At 39.5% G+C, this 27,359-nt stretch overlaps 1 protein-coding gene across 6 annotated transcripts; it reads right to left on the minus strand.

Moving 5' to 3' along the window:
* Positions 1-2,494: 2,494 nt before the first annotated feature.
* On the minus strand, positions 2,495-25,214 carry LOC122091631. 6 transcript variants are annotated; one of them, XM_042661658.1, is made up of 5 exons: positions 24,958-25,214; positions 24,082-24,596; positions 12,903-13,064; positions 11,969-12,084; positions 2,495-3,016 (listed from the first exon to the last, which is right to left on the minus strand). In XM_042661658.1, exons 3-5 carry the CDS (start codon positions 13,005-13,007, stop codon positions 2,686-2,688), a joined length of 552 nt encoding a protein of 183 aa, XP_042517592.1. In that variant the 5' UTR covers positions 13,008-13,064; positions 24,082-24,596; positions 24,958-25,214; the 3' UTR covers positions 2,495-2,685. The 6 variants fall into 6 exon arrangements, with proteins under 6 accessions (XP_042517592.1, XP_042517596.1, XP_042517591.1 ...); XM_042661662.1 differs by having other exon boundaries at positions 24,177-24,596; positions 24,803-25,214; XM_042661657.1 differs by having other exon boundaries at positions 24,803-25,214.
* Positions 25,215-27,359: the final 2,145 nt, after the last annotated feature.

Below are 27,359 nucleotides of genomic sequence, written 5' to 3' on the forward strand. Positions count from 1 at the left end.
GGGTGGGTGTACCCACCTGACATACCCATCCAAGAGTCAAAACTCGGGATTTTGACCGGGTTCGGACCTCGGCTCGAACCCCACCCCAGGCATACGATGTAGCATACGTATATACCTTAAAATACAGATGTAATACCTGTTTTATCCGTACATAGCCTTATGGTAGGTGCACGTACACGGTTTGGGAACTCCCGTCTCTTCTGGCACTGGCTCGGACTTGTCAGGCCAGGCGGTGTTTAAGGTCACCCGTGCCATCATAGCCCATAAGGAACCCGCTCTAATATCCTCCGGCTCGGTTCCTGCATGGTTAAACCGGTTCAACCGCGAAATCAGACCGGGTTTAAGAAGCGGGGTATTACATGCCCGGCCTGACCGGTTGACACCCCTACATTTCATACTATATGTGCTTTATTACGACCATTTTTAGAGTGACTAAATGGATCTCTGCTTCATCACTATGTGAGCCTCTTGGATCAACTGAGTTGTTCCTACAAATACCCTCTACCTGAGACCATATTATGAAGAGGGCGTCTAATGATGCTACTTTAGCTTGCTCCTTAGGATCATGGATGATGCAGTCCAGTGAGACAGGACTAGGGAAGCAGTTGGTAATAGTTGGATTGACATGTGGGCTTAAAAAAATTTATTCAAAATTACACCATTATTTTGTGGCACATTGCCTGGGCAACTTGTATTTGTATTTCAATGCAGCCATGAGAACATTACATATTTAGGGGTCAACACTGCTCATCATGAGGTACCAAGAATGTTGGATTTGGTGTAGTTGACTTGTTTAGGGTACCCCAGATTGTGTGTGAGTGATGTGCTATGCTAGTTAGATGGAAGCTTGATATAGTACTCCTCTTAGTGTACTATCTTGTTAAGTCATATGCTCCATTTCCTATTTGATGAGACACCTATGGTAGAGAGACTTCTTAGATAGACAATTGAGTCGTTCCACCCTCTGTGGGGGAGTGGGAGAAGTTAATAGAAATCGGGTTTGACTTGATTCCCACTTGGGGCTCCCATATTGGGGTTGTGCTTACCCATGTTGAGCGCCCAATAGGGCTACTAGCATTAGAGCCTAGTTGGCTAGATCTCTATAAATATATAGATCTGGCCACAAGAGATGCTTGAATATCTGAAAGGAATGTGCTTTAATTGAAATCTCAATCGGCATCATTTTGGACACAACTATCATCCTTGTTGCCAAGGGTATCAGTACCCTCTACTCGTCTTCCTGCACTTTCACTAATTTCTGCTATGGTCAACCGAAACCCTTCCTCCTGCTTAGTTTGTATTCATCCATGAATTTGGCATTAACTGGGACAAGATGGGGGGGAAAGGGACCGAGCATAGTCTCCCAACTTCATTTTGCTTGTTGAATTGAGAACCCATGTCCTCTCCCCGTACGTGACAATTGCAGCAACATAAATAAGAACTGAAACAATTGAAATCAGGCTACCCGTCCAGGACCTGAAAGACACAAAAGATGCGTTGCTGCTTCGGATGACTAGTCCAACCAAGTGCCTTAACATCTCATTAACTTCTACGGTGAAAGCAGTAATGCATGCTATGCATGGGGTTGCCTTGTGATGGCCACACCACAAGTTCCATCCTCCCCCTTTCCTCAAGTGAATATCCTTGTATGGAGAATTATATATTAGTGTTGATTAAATCTTGCGTCGTTAATTACATCTTGATTTGGGTTTGAGCCCAGGGAGAGGGATGAACACGAGAGGTTGAGAGCGGAAGAGGGGAGAATGAAAACGGGAGGAGGATGCGTTGCAGGTGGGGGTGGAGTATGAGATGGTACGGCCGAGAAGGGAAAGGAGAAGGAAGTGGAGTTGGCGGTGGAAAGCACATGTTGAAAAAATAAATAAATAAATAACAAAATATGGAAAGAGAGACAAGGTGACAAGGTATTTTAGGATGTTCAATTTGCTTTTTTTCTCGGAAACTGTAGACTAATAGATACAAATTTTAAACCTACCTACCTTGTAATTAATTTTCTTATCTAATGAATCCAGGTAATTTCCCCTTGTTTTTAACAAATCGTTAATTGTAAGTTAAGAGGTAATGAACTACCTAGTAGACATCATCTTCAACTGTCGATCATCTTGGAGGTTATTGTGTAAGCCAATGCACATCTTCTAGCATGTTAGGTGATACCCTCATTAGCTTTGATTTGCCATGGAAAGATGATTGTATAAATGATAAGCAATAAAGGGGGTAAATTTCAGTTAAATATTGATGTTCTATAGCAGAATATCTAAAAACTAACTATAATAAACAAAAGTTCGGAGTGATGATGAGGTTTAGGGAACACTCCTTAATTACCCTAACCCAATCTTATGGCCGTTGACCACTCTTCCTATGTTTTTGCATGTATATAAGGCTTACCCTAACATTATGTTTAAGCCCAGGCCAAACAATGAGGTGGTAATATCTATTAAACAGTTAGCTAGGATCACTACAGCTACTCGCTCACCCATTAGTCATGAAACTATTTCCTATGTATAACTAGAAGCAGTGTGGTGTGTGTTTCTTTTTTAGCATTATCAGAGAAAAAAAAAAAAACAGAAAGGAGGCTTCCATATTCACTTCCAACACCACAATGGAAGGTCCCAAGTCCTAACGCCCAAGGCTTAATTCCCAAATTCTTGATCGAGGACAGAGCATGAATCATGTTGTAACATTAGAAGGCAGCAATTCTACACCAGAACCTTCTGTCAATGAAGGTGAGCTCCCAGATCCATCCACAGCTTCATTTTCCCCTCCTTGAATACTCATGTCACTATGGCTCCTTTTCTTTGACTTCGATGAAGAATCTGAATTATCTTTCTCTTTCCCCATCTTGGACTGTGCATCAGTATTTGGAGGAAGCAATGGAGATTCTTGGCCACTTAATCGGCAGTAAACCCTTTCAACTGTTTCGCTTATTTCCTTCCCCAGTCCATTGTCATCAAGAATCAACTCCCATACAGCTTTAGAAGCCTTCTCAAGCACTGGAGTTCTGCATGACATCAGCAATGTTTCAATAAAATGTTCTTTCATATATGATTATGTCATTTATCTAGGGAAAAAAAAAAAAAAAGAAATCTCATAAACAATGATAAGAAATTAGTCCAAGGGCCCAAATTAACCTGAAATCACCATTGTATCCTGAATTCCTGAGAATGTTAAACACAAGATGCAAAACCAAATACCTAGACTGGGAATAATGAAGTAGCACTCTTTAGTAGCACCAACTGATGGGCACTCTTTAGCCATGGAGTGATTTTGGGGCAGATTTGACATGGTTAGCAAGAGAGGGTTTTTGATTCGGATTTTGGACTCTTCCATGTAACTTGGTAATAGCTTTACCAAAATAAAAATGTAACTTGGTAATAGGCTCAATTAATTTATTTTTCAGTTGACTACATAGAAGTTCTCTCATACCTGGTTTGTATTCAAATTAAACATTGAGCAATGGAAGTCTATTCAGAAGTTGGAAAGAGACTAGTCCCCTATAAAGGTTTTTAAGGCAAAGTGTTGCATAATTCTTGGCAAACATTTACCCTATTATCTCCAAAGATTCTGCTATTATCCATTCTCCAATCAAAATTTAGTTTCTTCTTATTTCTTTTTTGGTTTTGGTGAAGATCTGTTACAAAAACAATCTTTAATTCTTGCAGCCCTTTCTTCTGTCTCTATAATCCTTCGTCTTGCTTCTGTATAAACCTAAATCTACTCCGTTACAAAATTACAGATAATATAACAATATATCAGATTTATTTTTATATTATATTGTCCATATTTGTTTCCCAGCCCACTTACCATTCAAAGATCTTGAGTCGCCTTGCCAGTTACACCACACTTTTGGAACAGGCAATTCTGAATCTCTGCAGCCAGCATTCTTCTTTTTGACAATCATACCTGGTAATTTCTACCTTGCTACATTCTTAAACGGGAAAGGATCAAGAATTGTTCTGTATCAAACCCGAGGGCTTGGCAAAGTTTCTAAGTGAAATTGCGATCAAGTAAATTGTCTTTTCTTATTGTGGTCCACACCTACCAGTCGGTTGTGTAATTGTAGCTTTTAGGTTACATCAGTAATAGGCCTAGCTAATGGGACACAAGTAACAAGGATACAGGTGTGAATGATAAAACTTGAAAGTTGAAACAGATCCCAGAGAAAAGATCGAATCTCAACCACCACCCTCTGATTCCTCCCTTCCACCCCTACCTCGCTACGACTTTCTAAATGCCAGGAGGATACTCGTCGTTCAAGCCAACTAGCCATCTATTGAATCTCCTACCCCATGCTCCGCGAACGACTTGCCATTCCCAACCCCAGAAAACTCCGGAAACAAGCAAGACTTTAGGTGTCACTCAGCGAACTGCAAAAAAATTGGATCCAAAGCTCCCAAAACAGCACCTTCTATTTAATTTTTTAACATTTTATAATAATTTTAATGCAATAACCACTTCCTAACCAGAACTGGAATTATCTAGCAGAAACTCAGGATCACAGAACAGAGAAAATAGAGATCTGGAGAAAATAATATAGCAGAACTGTCATAATAATAACAAAATCAGGTCCAGTGCTATTCTAAAAGAAACTGACAGTAGGCAAAATCTCTCAAGACCTGAGATCAAACCAGAGGTGCACTGACCTCTCATTGTGAGACTAAGAAAACAGAGCAGTAATGCTGTGAACATGAATGAATAAACTTCAGATTTTCAACACAAATATCACAAGAACAGACAACCAGAAGCTTGAATATCATGTTTGAAGAAATTCTGTGCAGTATTTCAGAATGATTGAAGTAGAAAGAAAATTGAAACTTGAAGGAAAAACAGGTGTGCCACAAGTTGAAGCAGTCAGTGAATCCTAATCCTAGAATAGGAATCAACAATTTGGTTGGCTACAATAATTGTTGGCTACAATGTAGGCCCAGTTCTAAAGAGATTTTCTTTTGAATCAGGAGATGAGATGCTTGGTGGTTTAAATATTCCAGCAGCCTGTGATGGGAAAAAATGAGAGAAGAAAGAAGAAAGAAGAAAGAGGAAGAGGAGAGATCAGAGGACTGTTTTGGGATGGTGAACAGTATCCATGAAGAGTACCCTGTAGAAAGAGAGAAGAGGAAGGCAGGAAGCATTCATGGCTACACAATTCAAATCTCATTCTATATTCCATCCATACCTATGGGAGGGGTGATTACAAGTATTTAAAGATCTAGAAATATTTGAAAAAATAAAACCCTCCTAATATATAGTTTTCTTATTTAGAAAACTAATTTTTTTGGTGAAAAAATAAGAAAACTATCAAAAAATTAAAAGCTAACATAGAAAATACTATTAGGACTCCTTTAACTTTATAAATTAGTAGAACTCCCAAAACAATTACCAATTCTAATAGGACCCTACCACTCAAGGCAAAACTAATAGCTAAGGAATGGGCCCATAAGATCTCTATAACAATTACCATTAGATAGATTTAAAACTAATCTCTAATGAGCTCCACCCCCTTTAGACCCCCACTTTTGGTCCCTATAATTCAACCCATTACAAATAAAGCCCAAAGAATTAAAACCTCATTTCCAATAGACACTAAAATAGGACTAATTTTTGGACTGGTCCTGAATTATTCCCCCTTGTTTGAAAAAATAAATAAATAAAACTCTATCTGAGCTTTGAAGTAGACGAGTATCTTCAATGTAAACACAGCAGAAACCATCCTCCTTGATCTAGGGAAGTCTACAACCAGCCCACGATCCAACAGTACAAAATTACATACAAGAAGTTTGTTGTTGGAGACGCAACTTAGAAGCACAAATTCGACTAGGAATTGCTAACTTGGTTACCTGGTTTCCTAATATAAATACACTTAGAAAAAACTAAATCTAATAGGACTACTACTTATGGTAAAACTAACAGCTCAAGAATGGGCCCCATAAGATACCTACAACAACTATTATTAGATAAACACTAAACTAATCTCTAATGGCCCCACCATTGATAAAAATACATATTTGAGAGAAAAAACGCTACCCTGCTGGTGCAGGAGACGCCCAGACACAATAGGCGTCGAAAGGCCATGCTGCCCCGCCCTGTAGGGCGCTGAAGATGCTCCTACACACCCCCCCATTGGCACATGCACTAGCGTGTACCTACGCCAGCAGGGAGCGTTCACTTCCCTTATTTATTTTCTACACTCCTTTAGACCCCCACTTTTGGGCCATATAATTCAGCCCATCACAAATAAAACCAAAAGAAATAAAAGCCTCATAATAGATATTGTTGGATGGGGAAGTGACTTGTGTCTAATATGACACCAGGCCTCTTTATTTATGATAACAGAAAGAGTTCTAGAATATTACAAGGACCTTTAAACCCCTTAAGGACCTAAGGACCCATTTGGAATCTGACACTTTCCCTAAAATCCATTATTACAACTCTCCACCTCAATAGATATCACGTACGTCCAACTTGTAGATAATAGGATGAAACATCTTACTACTAAGACCTTTAGTAAATACATTAGCCAGTTATTCACTACTGGAAACAAAAGGCACAATCATAAGACCCATATCCAGCTTCTCTTTGATGAAGTGTTGATCAATCTCCACATGCTTGGTTTGATCATGCTGGATAGGGTTGTGAGCAATGCTAATGGCAGATTTATTGTCACAAAAGAGCTTTATAGGGCAACCAAATTTTTCAGAAGACCATGATGTCATAGGAGCTCACAAATGTCATAAGCCATAACACAAAAACTCTACTTCAGCACTTTTGCTTTAGCAATTGAACAGACAACCACCGCTTGCTTCTTGCTTCACCATATGACAAGGTTGCCACCAACAAAGGTGCAATAACCAGTAGCAGACCTGCGGTCATCAGGGGAACCTTCCCAATCACCATCCGTGAAGGCCTCCACCCTAAGGTGATCATGATGATAAAAAAGGATGCCACGTCCTAGGGAAAATTTCAAGTAATTGAGAATATGCAACACAACTTCCATAAAAGTCGAATAGGGATCATACGCTTACTCCAGGCTGACAGAAAATGCTATGTCAAGGCGTGTATGAGAAAGATAGATCAAGTACCCCACTAATATCTAATATCTCCCCTTATTCACAGAATCACCTTCCTTGCCACTCAGGTGACCTTTAGCTTCAGTAGGAGTATTTACCGGCTTACACCCCAACATGCATGTCTCAGAAAGAAGATCAAGCACATACTTTCGTTAAGACAAGTAGATCCCATGAAAAGACTTGGCAACTTCAATTCCAAGGAAGTAACAAAATTTTCCTAAATCTTTGATCTCAAATTCCTCACCCAAGTATCTCTTAAGGCTAGAGATCTCTACCAGATCACACCAATAACAACAATATCTACATAGACTATCAGGATAGCAATCTTCCCACCAGATCTCTTAATGAACAAAGTATAGTCGGCATTGCTTTGAGAGTAGCCTGTAGCAATCATAGCCTTGTGGAAATGCCCGAACCAAGCATGAGGAGATTGCTTCAGCCCATACAATGCATGCTTCAACTTGCATACTTTCCCTTAGATTTTGGAGCAAGTGAACCTTGGATGAATGTCTATAAACACTTCCTCCTCAAGTTCCATATGAAGAAAAGCATTCTTCACATCTAGCAGCTGGAGATCCCAATCTAAGTTGGTGGCACAAACTAAGATAACACGTATTGTGTTCATCTTAGTAACTGGAGCAAACGTCTCTTGGCAGTCAATCCTATAAGTCTAAGTTAAGCCCGTAACAAGAAGTCTGGCCTCGTACTGATCCACTTACAACCGCCTTCTTCTATGAGGGAGGATACATATACACTATACACTATACCTACCGATGGGATATACAACTTTTCTCTCCAACCGGTAGTGCATTCTCACTGCCGCATCTCTTCTTCTCATTCTCTTTACTGTTATTCTTCTTCCTTTATCGGTTGTTCCAGATCTGAAATTACAGGGTTAGAATGGCTTCTTAGTTAGAAAAGGAAATGGTTTGACTGTAAATCGGAATTAGAAAGAAAAGTGATACATTATAAAAAAGATATAAATATATATATAGTAGAGATTCCCCCGTGGATCCATATAGCCAACCCCATTTAGTTGGGAAAAGGCTGAGTTGTTGCTGTTGTATATTTAGTAGAGATTCCTGTCCAAAGGTTCCAGTTTGACCTATAAAGGTTCTCATCTAATAGTTTTGAGGGTAACGTAAAGCTGTGTTGACAAGTCAAGCCAAGCTTACAACTGTAGGATTTTTGTAATCAAAGAACAACCATTAACCACTCTAACAGTAGCACAAATATTCAGATTTGAAAGGAAGATATGTTTAGACAATCCTTGCTGTCGATCCTTCTCAGCTGGCCTCCTCTGATCAGATCAGTAGCACTGATAACAGGGGCTTAGAAGGCTTCGTAGAGGTTCAAATCCACTTAATAACATGAATCAAAGTCCAAGAGAATAGTAGGAACTGAGCCAGGTCTGTCGATCTCAGTTCTGGACAGAACAGATCACCAAACAGGGCTTTTGGGAGACTTCAGTTATCTCACTAACAGCTCGTCAGAATGATCAAATCTTTTGGTCGATTGATGGCACAGATGGGAGGGAGGTTCAATCCTCGGCTGAAACTGCTTCAGGCAACCAGCAACCAAAATAGAAAGTTCTGAGATTCCTGGGCAGAACAGGATTTCGTGAATACCTGGTTCAATGTTCAGCAGTAGAGTTCCTGAGAAAGCTTGGAAGAGAAGAAGTAGAAGACAACTTGAGGAAGGGGACCTCTTGCGCTTCACACCGCAAAGAATCAGCCAGATCATACACCATCTCCACAGCCTTGATCAGACACAAGACTAATTCTCAGCACAGAAAACAATAGCACCAGCCATTCTTGTTTGGGTGTAAAATCGTGGGAGCTTTAGAAGCCTTCTCTTCTTTATTTATAATGTTGATGTGGGAGGGAATTACAAAATAGAAGGTTCCTAAAAGGAAACCTTAGTTTAGTCTCCTAATACAACAACAACAACAACAAACATAAGCTTATCCCAACTAAATGGGGTCGACTACATGGATCCGATATGAAAAAAAGGGAAATCAAGAAGCACAAAAAAAGGGAAAATAAGTGAAAAGGGACTAAGAGAAGTAGATAAGGCAAAAATCAAAGATGCATCATAGGGATCTCCCTTCCACGAGGTCTGCTACCTAGATCCTTATCCTCCACAAAACTCTATCCATGGTTATACTAAAGTTCTCACCACTTCATTAATAGTTATTTTAGGCCCACCCCTACCTCTTTTGGCTCCCTCCAAATGAATCTGCTTGCTCTTCCTTACTAGGGCATCTATAGGTCTCCGTTGCACATGGCCATACCACCTCAACCGGTTCTCGTGAAGCTTGTCCTGGATTGGTGCAACCCCCAACTCATTTCTTATACAATCAATCCTTACTCTATCTCTCTTGGTCTTACCGCACAGTCCTCTTAACATTCTCATCTCAGCTACACTCAGTTTAGTCAAATCACTCTTCTTAACTACCCAACAGTCCGCTCCATATGTCATAGCTGGTCGTACCACTGTCATGTAAAATTTTCCCTTAAGTTTAGTAAGCATTCTTTTGTCACATAGTACTAACGCACCTCTCCATTTCATCTATCCCACTTTAATTCTATGAGCAACATCATCCTCTATATCCCCCTTTTTGTTAAAGATGGACCCCAGGTATTTAAAACAGTCACTCTGGGGTAGGCTCATGTTCCCCAAGTTTCACCACTCCTTCCCGTCCTCTAGTCTGACTAAAGGGGCACATCATATACTCTGTCTTCGTTCTGCCTATCATAAAACCTCTTGATTCCAAGTTTGATCTCCATAGCTCCAATTTAGTATCAATCCCTTCCACTGTTTCGTCTATCAGCACAATATCATCTGCAAATAGCATACACCAAGTATTGTATTTAGTCTCCTAATACAATACTTACTAAAACTAAAATTAGGAACAAATTGAAATTAGAAACTAGCTGAAAAAAGGAAACTACCTACTTTAACAACTAAGACACTTAAATTGGACCAATCAATTGAACCAGACCAGCTATTAGACTAAGCCCAAACATAAAACCCCATCAACTAAATCCTAAGTGCCCTGACCGACACCCCTTTTCCTTCTCCTTTCATATGTCTTTATTGTTGCTTCAGAAGATGTAGGAGAGGGAGCAGACACTGATAGGTTGAAATCGTAGAACAGGAGGCCAAGGGAGAGAAATCAGGGGAGGGAGGGCCAAGCATGCAGCATTGTCGGCCAAGAGAGAGGAAGAAAGAGAAAGAGAGTACACATTAGTGGGGTTTATAGAGACAGAAGGAACTTGTAGCATTAATATGCTGAGGAGCGGAAATATGAGAAAGCAAAAATGGGGAAGGGAATTGGGTAACAAGAATCTCCCAAACTGCTACACCAATTCCATAAAACCTAATAATAACTAAGCAAGTGCAGTTGGAATTTCCCTTCAGTGACTAACCTAGACAAAAGGGAATCATCTCGTTTCCTATCCATCTTTACTCATCTCTTCATCCCCTTTTCTGTTTAGACATCAGTTTTCCATACTTCGTTTTGTTTGGATCAATGTAGCCGATCCCATTAAGTTGGGATAAGGCTAAGTTTGTTGTTGTATCTATAACCAGGGTTTAAAATATTGTATCATATTGGGCCGCATCAGACAATATGTATCTGTATCTAAAAGTCCTCAACACGATATGGTACTAATATGATAACTTAAAAAAAAAAAATGTGTATCAACCATATTGGCTTGATGCATGGTTGATACCCATCCATACGCGACCTGGGACTGCAGAACACTTACCGAGAGCTTCTATAAGGGGCATTTTAATCTTCTTCTTCTTTTTTTTTTTTGTGCAAAATTAACTCTACTCCTTGCTTCTACCATCAACAGCAACTCTAGTGCTGATGATTTCATCTTTACATGGGAATTAAACAGCTAGCGGTCGGGGATTGAAACCAGATCTGCGGAAGAACAGGTATCTCCCAAAACTTTAAATTTTTTGCTCAAATCTTGACTTTTAATGTTGTTTTTTAGCAATGATCACTAGATTAATGAAAAATGACCTGAATGATTGCATCAACCTTTTTTTTTTTTTTCATCTAACGTCATATCTTCCCCAAAACCAAAAATGACATCTTTTGTCACATTAGTATATGCAAGAAACCTCATCTTTTATACATAACAATTGAATGCACTTGTCTCATCATAATTTGTTATCCTTTTTATATCTGATGATAGATTTTACATATTGCTTATTGATAGTATTTAATACTTCAAAACTGTATTTTGCATATATTCGAAGCATTTCCATGTGTTTTTTTACCATTTCCCTATGTATCTAGTGTCTCTCCGATACGATAAGATACTTCTCTTAAAATCAATCTACCAATACGATTCCCAATACCGATAATTTAAACCCCGTCTATAACATTGGAAACAATGAAGAAAATAACACAGAAAACACGAAAAAGCTAAGGTAATCAAGTCTTGTAGGCATAATAGTACAGGCATTACAAATACACCGGGTCTAAAAATCCATATATAGGAACCACTGTTGGCCTAACCCAATCCATGTATATATATTGCCTCTGTGGGCCTCTGCCACTTTTACTTCCAACCATTCAAAGAGTTTTGACAACTGGATAGTAATGAAGAGGTCATTTTTCGGCATTGGAGATCGCCAAGGTGTGGAAAATAATCGATGGAGAATATATCTGGGAATAATGTTAAACAGACGATTTTCTTTTTTTCTTTTTTCTTTTTTTTTTTTTTGGGTGGGGGGGTGTGAATGAAACATATGATTTTTATTGTGAAACAGTGTGTAATTATTCGGAACAAACAACATATCACTTCTATAATGGTAAGAGTGAAGGGGCACAACAATATATACAAGCAAAAGGGGGAAATTTTACTTACTCAAGCTCCCATCGAAGTGCATCAAATAGCTCCCTCTTGGTTTGTTTCTCGGCACCAGGGGTGTTTAAAACCTTACTCTGTTCCACCATTGTAAGTGTGTTATTTTTCAACCCTTCCTGCAATTCATCATCAGAAAAGAAATCAGGACCATACATTGATTTTAAAATTATTAAAAATAATAATAATAAAAAAAAAATTTAAAATAAGCTGAAACTGCATCTTCCTATACAAAACTAATTCAGAGTAATAATTTAATCTCAAAGCTACTTGTTTCAGTTCTTCAGCCTTTTATACGAATAATATTTTTGCACGAGTCAAAGATCAAGTTAGAACTTTGAGTGATGACCTCATACTAGAGGCATAAAATCCTTAAGCATTATAGCTCTTTAAATAGGATATCTATAGGCATAAAATTCATAAGCATAATATCCCTCTAAATCCTATAGCCGACTCCAAACAATTTAGAACTAATTGTTTTAAGTGGATGGAAAAAAAAAACTAGTTCACACTGCACACATATTCATGTGTATTGCCATAATCTTATTAATGGAAGAAAGCAGGCCCTATATATTTTTCATAACCCAACTTCGATTAGAGATCAGCTCATCAGCAAAGTTGTTCTGATCTTAATTGTACCATATTCACTTCTTAACCCAGTGAAGCCCAAGAATGACTCTCCCCTTTGCTCTCAAGTTACCCTGAGGTTTGATATCACCAAGAGTTTACGTAGTGCTAAGACGAATCTACTTTCACTGCCCCAGTTACACTTAAGTCCAAACTTAGGGCCTGAAGTTCAAAAATTGAACTAGGAAAAACATTAAAAAATAAATAAATCCTTAGGTCATATACAAAATACTGGATCTTCATTACTTCTAATCAAAAAACCCAACCTCTTACTGGGAGAGAGAGAGCTGTAGGGAAAAAGTTCAATTACATTAGCTTTTAGCTGATTGATTATCTTCAACCTGAGAGCATCAATTGTACCATCATTCATTAGCATCTCCAAAACAGCTTCAGGTGTCACGACTGACGAACCCATTATACTTCCCTACTTCTTTTGCACCTCAACTCAAATAGATCATGCCCAATGATTCACCTGGAACAAGAGAATTGTCATTCTTAGCACCATGATAATAATACGGAAAAAGAAAGCAATACTTTTATAACAAATATAATAGCTTGCTCCTTCTGTTTCACTGAGGAAGATGAAGGTCAGTAATTATTCACATGAAAGATTTTGTAAGACTACAACATGCATCAAGTAAATTCAACAAGGGGTAAAAAAAAAATTGCCTCAAGTAAAACCCTGAAAACAATAGACAGTAGAAAGGGTGGAAGTTTTCAAAATAAAGCATCAAATAAGTGCAAGTATATAGGATTCTAGGCATGAGACGAATACAATTCAAATCAGCTAAGCCATTTCTAATTTAACTCCTTTTAAATTTTCTGTCAAACCACATCCATCCATATTTGGGAAAATTACAAGATTACTCAAAATTTTGTTTCAGTTTACCAAATTACTCACCCAATAAATTTCACCAAATTACCAAAAATATAGATTGGTATTACAAAACTACCTACCCAAAACAGTGTCGCTACCTTTGCTCCCCCTTCCCTCTCCTGACGGTAATATACATACAGTGGATGATGATAATTTGAGCGAAGTGAAGGGAAATGCAAATTAGAAAGGGATGGTAACCAATTCCATAATAAGGAAGAAACGGAAAATGTTGATTTAAGCAGTGTTTGGGACGAGGATTGTGGTACCCAACACTTCCGTGGAGTTGCAATGAAGGCAGCTCCAAACAGCGTAAGAAGAAGAAGGGATTTGGTGACAAGTGCTCATATTAGCCAAAGAAGAAGGTGCCAGTGCACCACATGAAGATACAGCCCAAGAAAACTCAGCCTTGGGACATCATGTGTCGCCCCACCATCTACCCCCTCTCCCTCCTCTTCCTCCCTATTGGAAATGAGTCTACGCTTCTTTGACAGGATCAGCGATATAATCCAAGAAAGCAAACTATGGGGAAAATTTACCCATGTACTTTTGGGGGGTCATCCCATTTCACGCATGGACGGTTGCCCTCTCCTCATTGCTGATAAACCTGCCGCCACCAACCCTACTTCTCCCACTCCAGTCAAACAGGAATCCCTAAGGAAGAACCCAATGTCATCATCTTCATGTAAGTGATTTTCATCCCTTTTCATTTAGTCTTCCCTTGTTGTCTTTGGTACACGAATGGATGAAATTTACTTCTTGAAAGAGGCTTCTATTTAGCTGCCCAGCTTCTTCTTCCGTCCTTATGTTTCTTTTCCTTGCTTTCACTTAATTGCAGTTTTCAGAGCATCCATACAAATAGACATGCAAATGCCTACCAACTCTTTATGTTGTTTTCCTTACAATCCCTCGTAAGCCGCAGTATCTCCAGGATGCAGTTCCTTTTAAGCTATGAAATGGGTAAGTTATAAAATCCACAATCACCTGCTCCTGGCCTCAACCAGCAGCTTTTTTATTAATACTGAACGGGAAATAATTTGAAACAACGTAGCGAAAATTGGAAAAGGTGGATAAACCAAAAAAAAAAATCCATACCAGGAAAATAGGCCAGAATAAGTGAAATTCAATGGATTTTGAACACCAATTCTGAATGGGTTGAATCTGTGGTCAAGTCGATTTCTCAGGTCCATGACTGGGTACAACATAGACTGCTTTGGTTATTAGCATAACAGGACAGGGTTGCACATGGAAGATAACAGAAGGTATTAAACTAGGGTCTAAAGGTTGTAATCAAGAGAGATTGAGAGAATGATAAGAGTTCTGACAGCTAGCCCATGCAGCATCTGTGCACCCTCCTGCAATGGTGGATGAAGAATCATGAACATAATAATTTCTGGTAACATCATTAGTAGATACAACTGTTGATCCACTGCCAGTGGCGTGAGAAGCATATCCTGTTACAGGTGAAGATCCAGATTGAGTGCTTGAAGCAGATCCAGTTGATCTGGCTTATGCACCGGCACCCATTTGATCCCGCTAGTAGTGATTGGAGTCGCACTTATATAGGCCAAAAGGATGTGTTGTCGCAATTGGGCCTCAAACTAAGGTCGAGTCCTGCCGGGGATATCCCTAAACAGTTCCCAAAAATTGGCTGAAAAGGGGATAACTGAAGAGGAGATAGCAGCAAGCTAACCTGAACCGTAGTAGGGTTTCAAACAGGCTGTGGGAGAAAACCTGCAGCACACACACCAGCCCTCCAAAGGCCCTATACTCCCGGTCGAGTGCCTCTTCTAGGGGGTAGAACAAACCCTCAAAAGGGCCTTCAAATCTGCTTGCAGGTTGGGAAGATCTAGCCAAGGTCGATCTTGGTCTCCTTGCTGGTCTTTGTTCACAATCAATGGAGGGCTGATGGTCTTCAATCGATGCTCAAGCACACTCAAATCTCTCTCTCACAAATTAGAAAAAAGAAGGAAGAAGAAGAGAAGGATGGAGTTGGGATACATGTGGGTGGGATGATGGCTATCTCAGCTTGGGCCTCTCACCCACAGTTATCTCAACTGTTTTGACATCCTATCTTAGGAGTTAGAGCAACATTGGCTGCAATTGATGATCATCAATTCTCGCCTTTTTTTTTAAGGTAAAGATGATCATCAATTCTTCATTAATTGTAAAAGTGTTACAATGATCTCACTTATATAGACTAGGCACAGCCTCACAAAAAAAAATTACAAACAAACCAAATAGGATACTAAAAGCTTTTGGCAACTAACTACTGACTTGTACTCTAAGCAAAGAAAAGAGACAATACTAGGGACTCCTAGAAGGCTAACGTAACTTGTTCAACTTGGAGTTTGACTGCTCAAACACAAGAAGACAAAAAACCAGCTGAATGGAGAATAGCAGGACACAACCTGGCAGCTTCTGGACAGCTGCTGCTAGGCTGGTTTGATGGCACCTTGGAGGCTATTCTAGAAGACCAAAATAGAAGCAAATTATGGACATAACAGGGGGCTGCTATGCTGGTTCGATGGCTGTAAAAGTGATCCAGCATAGGACCAAAACTGGGGGACAGCAAGGCTGGCACGATCAGCCCAAAGGTTGGTTGGGCTGTCTGGCTTTCTTCCTTCTTCTATAGTATAGGCCAGCATGGTTGATGCTAATAAGTAACTTAAGGGGTTTATTTTATTGGAAATAAGCCTTGGATTGGGTTATGTAGGTGTTGAGCCTTTGATCCCATGGGTTTTCTTTGTAATAGGCCACTTTAATGGGCCTAAAATATGGGTAGAAAGTAGGAAAATGAGATTTAATTCATTAGTTTAGCTAGAGTTTGTTTTGAGTCTCTTTCTTTTTTAGTGTTTCGAGTCTGTTTTGAGTCTTCTATATAAGTTTGTAAGGGGCTACAGCATTAAACACGAATTTATTAATGAAATTTCAGCTTTGTGCTCCCAAAATTCTGAGAAAGAATTCTTCAAACAGCTAAGATATTTGTGGGTGAGATGCCCAGACTGAGATAGCCATTCCACCATCCCACCCACATTTATCCCATCTCAATCATTCTTATATTCATATTTATTCTTTCATCATCTTCTTAATCCAACAAGAAGTATTGTTCTTCAAGTTTTCCTTGAATTTCTTCAAGTCTTCTAGAAAGTTGGATGTCACATGTTTTTTCGGATTAAGCAATTCAGCCATCCGATCAAACTCAAATTTTGACCAGACATTCAAGAATGGTAATTTGGAGATCGATTCAAATCTGAGCTCTTTCTGATGGTATGATCTTGAGATATTTGCAAAATACCGATTCTGCCCTTCCCTTCTCAAGATCTGGAAAAGGTTATTGTTTTGTGTTCAAATAACTATTGTTTCCCTTCCATTTGTTTATTCAAGTTAACTATTGAAATCAGAGATTGTTTGCGCTTTATTACCCTAATTTATGTATCTTAATAATTATTTTGCCCCTCATGGTTATTGTTTTGTTTTTCTTTCATAATTGCTGTCCTATTTCACTCCTAGTCTTCACCATTTGCATGTGGACCATCGTTTGAGTATAGATTCTTGTCAACTGGCTACTAATTTGATTCTTTCAAATTTAGTACTACATTAGTGTCTACATCACTAAGGGATAACCTAACAAAACCTACGTTGGAAGGACTTATGGGAGAACTACAAAAGACTTGGAAATTATGTTGAACCCTCAAGCACTGATGTGCTTAAAAATAACCCATGTATAATCCATGCCTGCAACACTTCCATATGGAGAAAGATTGGCTTACCATGTCCCATCAATAACACCTAACCTATATCATTAGTCAACTGCCCCCTGGACAGTCAGCAAGAGTAAAGTAAACAAAAGGATGAACAACCAACTTCAACTCTAAAAAAGTATAGCTTTTCATGAGATTTTCCAATGAAAAGGCCTTTTATAGCCCTTTTTCAGCTATTATCATAGTGTTCTATCCTTCCAAGAGTACTACCCTATATGCAGGCTATGTCTAGGGAAACAAGTTCGGTAGAGTGGTCCCCCACTTCGTTTGCTTACTAAACTAATGGAACCTATCCTATGTAATACAAAGATCCTAACAGGAGTAGCTACGATTCTTTTTGGAGACGGAAGCCACAGCAAGGCCACTTGCGCCTACGATTGCCTCACCTTTCTACATTGCTTCTTTTTCTTTTTCTTTTTCTTTCTCTTTCCACCACCTATCCACATCTATCTCATGCACCAGAGTTAGCAGCGCTGGATCAAGGTAATCAAAGTCATGACTCATCAGAGGTTGAAAGCAAAATTGATAGCGGACTAGTAGCGTGGAAAAAATCAATAGACAAAAGATGTTGCAAAAAGGATTCAATGACTATATTTTGACCAAACTTTGTCCCATCTTTGAAATCCACCTTGAGGTCGAAAAAGGATTGGTGGATCAGCTCTCAACAAAGGAGGTCCAGAGGCTCAAGAACCAGTGTATCTTACCAAGGCAAGAATAGGAAGGGAAGGGAGAAGGCAAGGCACTAGTGAACACCAAAGTAGGGCAGGAATTGGGTGTTGAGAGGGGGGCTGAGGACAAGGAGAAGGATAGGGAGTAGCAGAATTCTAAAACTACGGAACCAACTGGTTTCACACTAGGGGAACAACATCCGAAGCAATGCCCCAACAGGTAATCAATGCTCAACTCATTTCGTTCCTTGTATTCCTCTCAAATTGAGAAAGTGGTTCATTTCACTTGATGATTCCACAACCCTCATAAGGATTCCAATCCAAAATGAGTTATCATTACACCAGATGCCAAATGTTGATATGCTTACCAATTAGAATTAAAGGCTGAAGACAAGCTACGTTAAATGATCTACGACCAAAGAAGCAACAGCTAAGCTGATCGTAGGCCATTCTCACCCAATGGTCTAGCTGATCAACAAGCACCGTTGTGTGTTAGCATGCTTTGACCCTTGAGCGCACTAATAAGTTGCACGCACCTTACTCAAATAGGGGTTTTAGCTATAGTGGGGCCCTTAATTCTTGGGATATGATATATAAAGTTGGAGAGAATAACAAAAAATAGGAGAACACAATATGATAGAAGATATGAGTGAAACAAGGCAATTGAAACCATACTAAGTTCGGGAGTGGGCAATAAGACAGGTACGGATACGTACGGCAATTAAACAAACCAAACAGCAATAATACTTTTCAAATATCCGGCATAATAAAACGTGTACGGCAATGATACGATACGTGTTTAAGACGTGTTTAATATGGCCACTTTGTAAGAAAAAATACGGGCATATATTCACTATGTAACAAACATGTACACTGCCTAACAAATAAAATAATACCTAGACAATGGTTTTATCAAAAAGAAACCTTACAACTGAAATAAACACAACCTAATATTTCTGATTCAAGCCAGATGCTATATTAAAAAAAGCCTTCAAATAGAGGTTAAGCATCACCTGCCTCGGGCCACAGTGCTCTCGGAGTCTAAAATGCTGTCAGACATGTTATTAGGACCATCACAGACCCATGGGAGACTTGGTAACACCTACTTCAGATTTCCCAACACCTACTTCAGATTTCCCAGTTGAGAATTCTTCACATATATTGTCTTCAATTCTGTGTATACAAGAGTGTATACAAGAGTCACTTGTGAAAGCATCCTACAAAGAACAGTAGCTAATGCTTAATTAGAACCTAGAAGTCCCCAGCATGTTACCCAACCTCTAAACTGGCAACAGATCAAGTCCTCCTTAGGAAATCCTAAACATCTGAACAATTAATTCTATTGTGGACAACTGGATTGGATCGTTAGGATCCTATCTCAGTGTTGTAAAGTTCAGTTTCTAACCGACTAGAAAAAGAAAAAAAAAAAAGATTAACTCACGCTTGAATTTCATACGGTTCTCTTTGATATTTCTTAGAAAATAGAAACAACAAAGTAAAAGATGACAAACACTAAGAGTTGATTTTGGAAACCAATCACTATTTCCACAAGCAATTTCCCTAGTATGACCAATCACTTTCAAGCATCATCCTAATGAAGATAACCACAGAGAGAGAGAGAGAGAGAGAGAGAGAGAGAGACTTTACAGAAAAGAAATTTTCTGCTGCAATCAACTGGGAACGGAGACAAAGAATATAAAGGGGGTAGGGGGCTCAATACCTTTAGATGGAAAGAGAAACTGCCACTACAATCAACTGGGAATGGAGATGAAGAATATGAAGGGGGCATGAGGCTCAATAGACTTTGATGTAGACTCACAAACCGCCATTGCAGTGAAGTGGGAACAGCGATGGAGAATAGAAAGGGGACAGGGACTAAGGTTCCAAAACCAGAGAGAAAATGAAGAAATGAAGAAGGGTTTGTCGATTTGGGATTCTGACCTTTTTTTTTTTCTAGCGTTTTTGGCATATAATATACGTCCTAAACGTGTATAATACCTCCTAAACGGCTAATTTTTTTTTCTTTTTTTGATAAAAGAAACGGCTAAACGTACTATATCAATTCTGGCCTAAATAAAAAGAAATTAAAAAAAAAAAAAAAAAACGTATAGACTAAATTATATTCATCCTGATAATTTGCCTGTATAGTGCAGCACAACATATGAGACTTTATAAATGTAAAATTAATTTTATAAGCAGTAATAGGTAATGTTTGTCTACCTGTAAAGCATTTGCCCATACTGTATTTTCAGCTGTCTCTGTCTTGGTTATTGGATTCCATCCAAAACCCATAGTTTCTAGCAATTTCTTATAGTCCGTACACATTTTGTTCATCTTGTTCCAGAGTTGTTCTCTAGTAAATGTTCGACTCACAGTTGACTCTAATCGCTCCTTAGTATTAGTCCAACCATTTTTGCTAAAAGTTGAATTAGTCTTATTTCCCTTTTTAACGTTGTCAATCATTAGTTTAAAAAATTCATCAGTCTCAGCCTGGTTATTAGCCATTGCACTATTGCTGCACTACAAACTACAATTTCAGATTTTCGCTATTAATATGTAAAGGGTAAATCCTATCTAGCATATTAACATTACATCAGTACAATACATCCCACAAGAAAGGTTATGACAATTAAAGTACTTATGAATAGAAAAATTCAAGAATTTATCTCTTAGTTCACAAAGAGCAGCAGAAGACCAAAATATTCAAAGGCATGACATGCTTCCATTATAAAAGTAACCTAATATTTAACAATAAGATGTGCAAGATTAATAGGATTCCTAGACACAGTGCACAACCAACAATAAAATGATCTCTAAATAAAAAACAGATTGTAGATATATTCCACATGAAGCAAAACTAACACATAATTTCTAAACATAGTAACAGTGATGGGGCAGGTAAAATGGATAACCCCCTGGAACAGTAAGAATATTAACAGCGATCCTCCTAAGAGTTGTTAGTGAATGAAATATAACCCTCAACTTGTCATGGCTGGAGTTTTAGGGAATTCCAGGTTATGAATGTGCGGTCTCTGGTATTTTTTTTTTCCTTCCAATTTTTTCTTTGCAGGTTGCATGCAATACTGCATGTACCCTTGATTCAAATAGGAATGGTAAAATTTCATTTCTAGTAGGTAAAATTTCATTTCTAGTAGGTCCTAAAGGAGTGTTTACTGATGCCATGTTGTTTGCACGCAACCACTATATAGCAGGGGACCAACTGTGAGTGATAGACTTACCATGATCAGTCGATGGTTGCACCTAGGTGTAAATTACACAGTGCTAATTCAAATTGTTGCATTTACTCAGTAGATCTATTTGGCCTCTTCATATTATTATCCTACTATCTACGACATGATCTGTTGGACAGTTTTATGGAGTCTGTTATCCAATAAACCCCTATTAGAGAAGATATGGATCTCAACTGCTAGAATACACATATGCGATGGCTATAGGAATGGATTTAATGATGATAGAAACAGATTCAAACTAGTGGACTTCAAACTCTAACAAAGTCTGTTATGACAGAGGGTAGATGTCTTTAAATAAAACCAGAAACAAGTCTAGTGAACTTCAAACTCCTAAACAAAGTCTGTTACGAATAATTAACAACCAAACAACAATCAACTACCAAAGATTTAACCCATTACACTTCCCTTCCCAGAACAATTCCATCATGGGCATGCATTAACATGCAAAGATCGTCTGTGACTTCTGAATGAATCTAAAGTCTTCTAGCACTGAATCAACCATCCATTGCAGATGGATACAGCTCACTTCCTGCGATGGTTTCAACTAAAAATTATGCCTATAAAAAGAAGCCTAAAGATTCCAATAAGATCCGTGTCTCTTGGACATTTATTTGAAAGCAATCCTGAGAGAAGAACATTCAATTTGTGCACATGACAAGAGCCATAAAGAGAAAAACATTAATATTTAACTTAAAATAGATAAAACCCAACAAATAATATGAGAACAACCTCATCTCTCTTGGTTTTCAAATTCTGCCCTAAAACAGAACCCTGAGAGAGAGAGAGAGAGAGAGAGAGAGAGAGAGAGAGGAGAGCGAGAGAGAGAGAGATACCTGCGAGAGCTGCCTGAGAGACGGAGAGAGCTGCGTGAGAGACAGGAGTGAGCTGTGAGAGCGGCGTGAGACGGAGTTGTTAGGTTTTATCAAAAGGAGGTTTTGAGTTTTTATCGGGAACAAGCTCTTTTTTTATTTCCCAAAAGATCATCTTAAAAGTGAAAGGTGTTACTTCATCCCCACTCTTGGGATGACTTCTTGGACTAGTTCATTTCCTGGGCACAAAAACGAGAGAGGAGTTAAGAGCCCATTTGGTAACGATTCTGTTCTGAGAACGCCGTTCTTCGGCAAAATCATCTATTTGTGTTACCTCATTAAAAGATGATTTTTTGACTCAGTGTGGGCGTTTGGTGAACTTGTTCCGAAACTGTTCTGGGGACAGTTCCCCAAAGACCATCTCAGAACTAAAGGAACACCTAAAAGGTGTTACTTGATCTCCACTTTTGAGATGATATTTTAGACCCGTTCATTTCTTGGGCACAGAAATGAGAGAGGAATTAGCAAACGCTTTATTTCCCTTTCTGTTCCAAAATGGAATCTAGAATAGAAAAGATCATCTCGGGAGAGTTACCAAACAGGCTCAAGCCAAATGCTTTTTTTCCCATTTTTGTTCTAAAATGGAATTTGGAACAGAAAAGATCATCTCGGGAGTGTTACCAAACAGGCTCCTAGTGATATAATAATAAATTGTTTTATACAACCACACATGGGTTCCCTAAATGGTTACGTATTAGGAAACCCACCCCGCTCCTACTATCAACAAGGCTACGCGATGCATCGCAGTTCAGTTTTGTTATGCTCAAAATATACTCATCAATATTAGCTCGACATGTAGAACTAAGGCACCGTTTGATAAAGTTTCTGCTGTTTCTGTGTCTAGAAACAGCAGGAACAATTTTTCATATTTCTGGGAATAGAAATGGATTTTTTGGTGTTTGATAAACCTGTTTCTCAGATCATTTTTTGTACACATTGTTGTTTGATAACATCCGTTTCTAAAAATGTTTCTTGCAAACATTGCTAAAAAAATTAATTACAACATTGGGTTGAATCAGAACCACCAAGCAACAGGAATCCCCCCCTAACATAGGCATGCCGACAAAGATCAGATGCCAGGGATTGATACCCTGTACACCCCTTTAGAATCACAGCCCAAACTCAGGCTCGAGAGACCTCTGATTGAGATACGAAGAGCAGCCGACTTGGCAGCCACCCTTTGCTCTTTCTTTAAACTCTCACTCATGGGTTCTTATCGGGGGATCAACTAGGCTAAGAGACCTTAGTGAGTTTGTTGAGTGCCCGTCCATTGGTAGGCCCCTCGCCAAATGGAAAGAGCATGAAGGAAGTCAATATATCAGCTTGAATTTACAAAGGAATGGCTTGGTTGGAACTTATCTAAACCATGCCCACTATGGAATGCAAAGATGAGCTGGATTGACAATCTGGTCTTTAATCAAACATATAATGTGCAAAATTCAAACACCATTTTTTCTCTTAATTCTGACTCTGTTTTCATTGTGTTCCAGTCACGATTGATACAAGGAAGGGGAAAATACAATTGCTCTCTTCTATCTTCTTCAAGCTTAGAAGCTGGTCTCAAGTTGATCCCAAGTTTGGCCAGAGTTGACTGCTGCCAAGGACTGCATTCTTGCCATCAGTCACCTAATTTCTGCTTTCCAAATGCCTACCCTCATTGACTGGGATCTATTGAATCTGTCTCACACTTGCAATTCATTGTCATACTCTTCCCAGAGGGGAGGAGGGTGCTCTTTTGGAGGAAGCTGTAATGAGCTGGATCATATCTCCTTCTTTCTCCAGAAACTTTAGACTTTGAAAGATCACAGATGAACTAGGAGGGAAAGAAATTTGGTCCTTATTCTAAGCCATAGTAAGTTGGAATTTGTGGCTTGAACGGAAAAAACTGAAGCCAACAAACCAAATATAAAACAATCATAGCACTCTGATAAAACCAATGAATCTTTCACAGATAAGATTATATGAAATCAAGAAACTCTATCAAAGTTTGAACCAAATAGAACTGCAAGGGTTTGTAAAATCCAAATCGAAGCCCTAATGTATGATCGGAAGTAATTTCTTACCAAGGGGTTTCAGTAATGACAACGAGAATATGGTTAGAAGCTTCGTATGAGGGAGATGAACTCTGGAATTCGTTCACTTTATCGAAGGAGCTCACCTTGCAGTCACCTTGTTTGCAGAGAACACGCAGTGCAAGGCGATGGAGAGTTGAAGTAGCTGGACTTCCGTTTGAGTGTCCCGCACCCTCAACTGGAGACGCAGATGGAGAAGGGAGGTAGCATCATCTTCGCTGGTGATTAGGTGCAGATCTTTGGAGTTTTTAGGAGAGAATATCGCGCAGTTGTGGAGGTCGAACTCTGCTTCTGCGTGGGTTTGGGTTTTCCTCTAATGAGGTTTTAGAAGTTTTGGGGTATTTTCATTGGGAATAGGGGTTATAGGGGCAATTGCTTCGCACATGACTGTGATGGCCCTCTCGATACCTTATTGGAGCTTCGTAACTAGTGGCCGGTTTCCCGTCGCGTCGGCTTCAACAAGCTTAGCCACTCCAAGGAAAATTTCAAGCTCAACACAATCAAAACTGGAACATAATTACAACAAAATCAGATTTTCTTAGGAAGGAAAAAAGCAAGAACCCAGTTACAAGAATCCAAATATCCTGCAACCATCTACTTCTACCGTCACATGAAATAATTAATATTTTTCGATTAAGAAGCAATTAATCAAAGGCAGCCGGCACAAAAAGCCCTAAAACTCTGTAATTACAAAATTCCATGCTACTTATACCTTTCAGAATTCCAATCCCAGAATTTTCTGCTCCTTTTTTGCTATACGGGAACACTAATCCAGAGCTCTCTAAACCAAGGCGTTAACAGAGTGGAGAAAGAGCGAACAGAAGACGACACCGAGAGAGTTATAATGCTTTTTCGAAATTGACTTACCCCTTCTTCGATTTCCGTCTCCGGAGAGGAACCCTTGCTCGTCTTTGAACCTCTCCCTCCAGTCTATGATTCTTCCTATCTCTTTCTCTGTTTCTCAGTTCTCATCTACACGCAGAGGAAGTTTACTTTCAGGTGTTTATGGATTCGAGATGCAGAGGCTATTATTCGTTCTCCTGGTCTTCGACGGCTGCGCATTTGGTAACGTTTCAGAAAGCCGTTTCTCGAGTTTTTCAGCGCCATTTGATAACTTTTCCTGACGTTACTGTGTCTAGAAACGCCATAAACGGTTTTTCATATTTTTTTAAATAAAAATGAATTTTTTGGTATTTGATAAACTTGTTTCTCGAAACGTTTTTTATGGACATAATCTCATTAAAAACTCCAATAGTATCATCAGATGATCAAAAGAGAGAGAGGGTTCGATTGCCTTTTTTTATTTTTAAATAGTTAAAAGATTTATCAAGCACAACAACCTCTTTTTTCTCTCAAATTCGTTTTTAGAAACGATAAAACAAGTCAAACTTATTTCATCAAAGTAGTTTCTAGAATTGTAAATAGGCATAAATTTTGATTTACGTTTCTAGAAACGGGTGTGATGTACCATATTTAGCCACCAGTTCAGCACGTAACAAGACAATCTTGCCAAGCTCACGCTTCGGCTCTTCGCGGATGAGGCGAGCTTTGGCTCTTCGCGGATGAGTCCTTGCCTCATCCCAGTCTTGTCGAGTTCACGCCTCGGGCCTTTGCGGAGCTCACACCTCGGTCTCTAATGAGCAAGTCCTCACCATCCCTTCTCAGGCAAAGCCTTCGTCTCGGCCACTTGGGCAGGGACCCTCCTTAACCAACTAAGAGTCCTTAACTGAGTAAGTTCCTAACATTACAGCTGACAGGGCGACACGTCATGCGGTTGGGAGTGTCATCCACCCTGCCTTGGATAGAGATGGTGCTCCGGAAGAGGTGGAACTGCCAGTGGGAGGATCCTCTTCCAGTATTACGGAAGTGCTTTGTTGAGACTCCTGAAGCCTTGCAACTCCTTGAAACTGGGGAATATTCTGAAATATTCCCCCCTCTCATACATGGGTCCAACATAGAATGTGGAGGAGTTGGAGACAATAGGAGCTAAGGAACTCAGGCCTTATAAATATAGGAGGTGCCCCAATAGAAGGGGATGGAAAAATTGGGAAAATAATACATACCTATTGCTTAATTCTGACCCTGACTTTATAATCGGAGGGTTATCGCACCAGCCAACTCTGGTACCCCTTTGCTGACTTGTTCGTCCTTGCAATGAGAATACAGAGAACATTTGGTCCACATCAAAACTACCTAGAGAATCTACTTCTGGTCAAAATTTAGCGCAATAGATTGGCGTTGTCTGTGGGAAACAATACAGAAAGCTACACTCATCAATGTTATTGCGGAGTGAGCAGATTGTTTTGCCAACTATATCAAGGGGAAGGTTGCCATGACGTCCATGACCCGAGGAGAAGGTTCGGGATCCACTAATGGTGGAATAGGAAGTGCCTATGCCAGCAGAAGGATCTTTACCACCGCCACCTTGCATTGACATTGGAGCAATACTTGAAGAAGGCCCACCTGCTGATCGGAGTCCCCAACAATCATGTCAGGTGTGCCCAACTCACTTAGGCGATATGGGAGTGGAAGATTGGATCCAAAGCTTAAAATTGCAGGTGTTTGCAACCAATGGATTGGTGCAGAATTTCATTTGACAATTTGGAGCATCACTTCTAGTTCCACATATGGATCGTCAGAATAATGCTCAAGCTGCCCCTATTGCTCTATGACGAAGCCACAATGGTTCAACGCATGAGCTGAGGTGAACGCCCAGACCTAACGATGCCCAACGAGCTCGGAAAGATCACCATACAATAGTGTGGCTTCCCAGTCCACTGCTAGGCTTGCATCAAGAAGATCTCCTAGAATGTCGCGTTCTGTTTACAAAAAGTTTAATGCAACGCTTTGCTGAGCCTTTGCAACCTCCTTCAAGGGTGCTGCACTCGTGTCAATTTCGAATCTAAGGCTCAGATCGGTTCACAGCTATGACGAGCTGACCAAAGCATTCCTCACATGATTTTGAGCTAGTATGAAGCAGCGGCAGACCCCGACCAATGTAATGAACATAAGGTAGAGAACAGGAGAGCCCATACGTGAATTCCTTACTAGGTTCACCAAGGCCACATTGGAGGTTAAAAAGTTACTAGAAGGGGTGGCATACAGCTCACTATACAATGCCATCACCCACCCGAACTGGTCCGATCGTTGGCTCTTGATTTGCCCAAAACAATGCCAGAATTTCTGAGAAGGTGCAATCAGTATTCCAATATAGAGGAAGTCCTCGCAGCCAAGGGGATGGCTGATAAAGGAGATCAAACAGAAAGAGA

This window comes from Macadamia integrifolia, chromosome 10 (assembly GCF_013358625.1).
Source record: "Macadamia integrifolia cultivar HAES 741 chromosome 10, SCU_Mint_v3, whole genome shotgun sequence".
NCBI classification, from domain to species: Eukaryota; Viridiplantae; Streptophyta; class Magnoliopsida; order Proteales; family Proteaceae; genus Macadamia; species Macadamia integrifolia.

What these genes read in the sequence shown, in the direction of transcription:
- LOC122091631 (XM_042661658.1), bottom strand. Translation starts at nt 13,007, where the DNA reads ATGGGTTCGTCAGTCGTGACACCTGAAGCTGTTTTGGAGATGCTAATG. An exon ending in TCAATCAGCTAAAAGCTAAT is followed by an intron (nt 12,085 to 12,902) that starts GTAATTGAACTT and finishes GATGAATTGCAG; the next exon opens with GAAGGGTTGAAAAATAACAC. An exon ending in GCACTTCGATGGGAGCTTGA is followed by an intron (nt 3,017 to 11,968) that starts GTAAGTAAAATT and finishes GATGTCATGCAG; the next exon opens with AACTCCAGTGCTTGAGAAGG.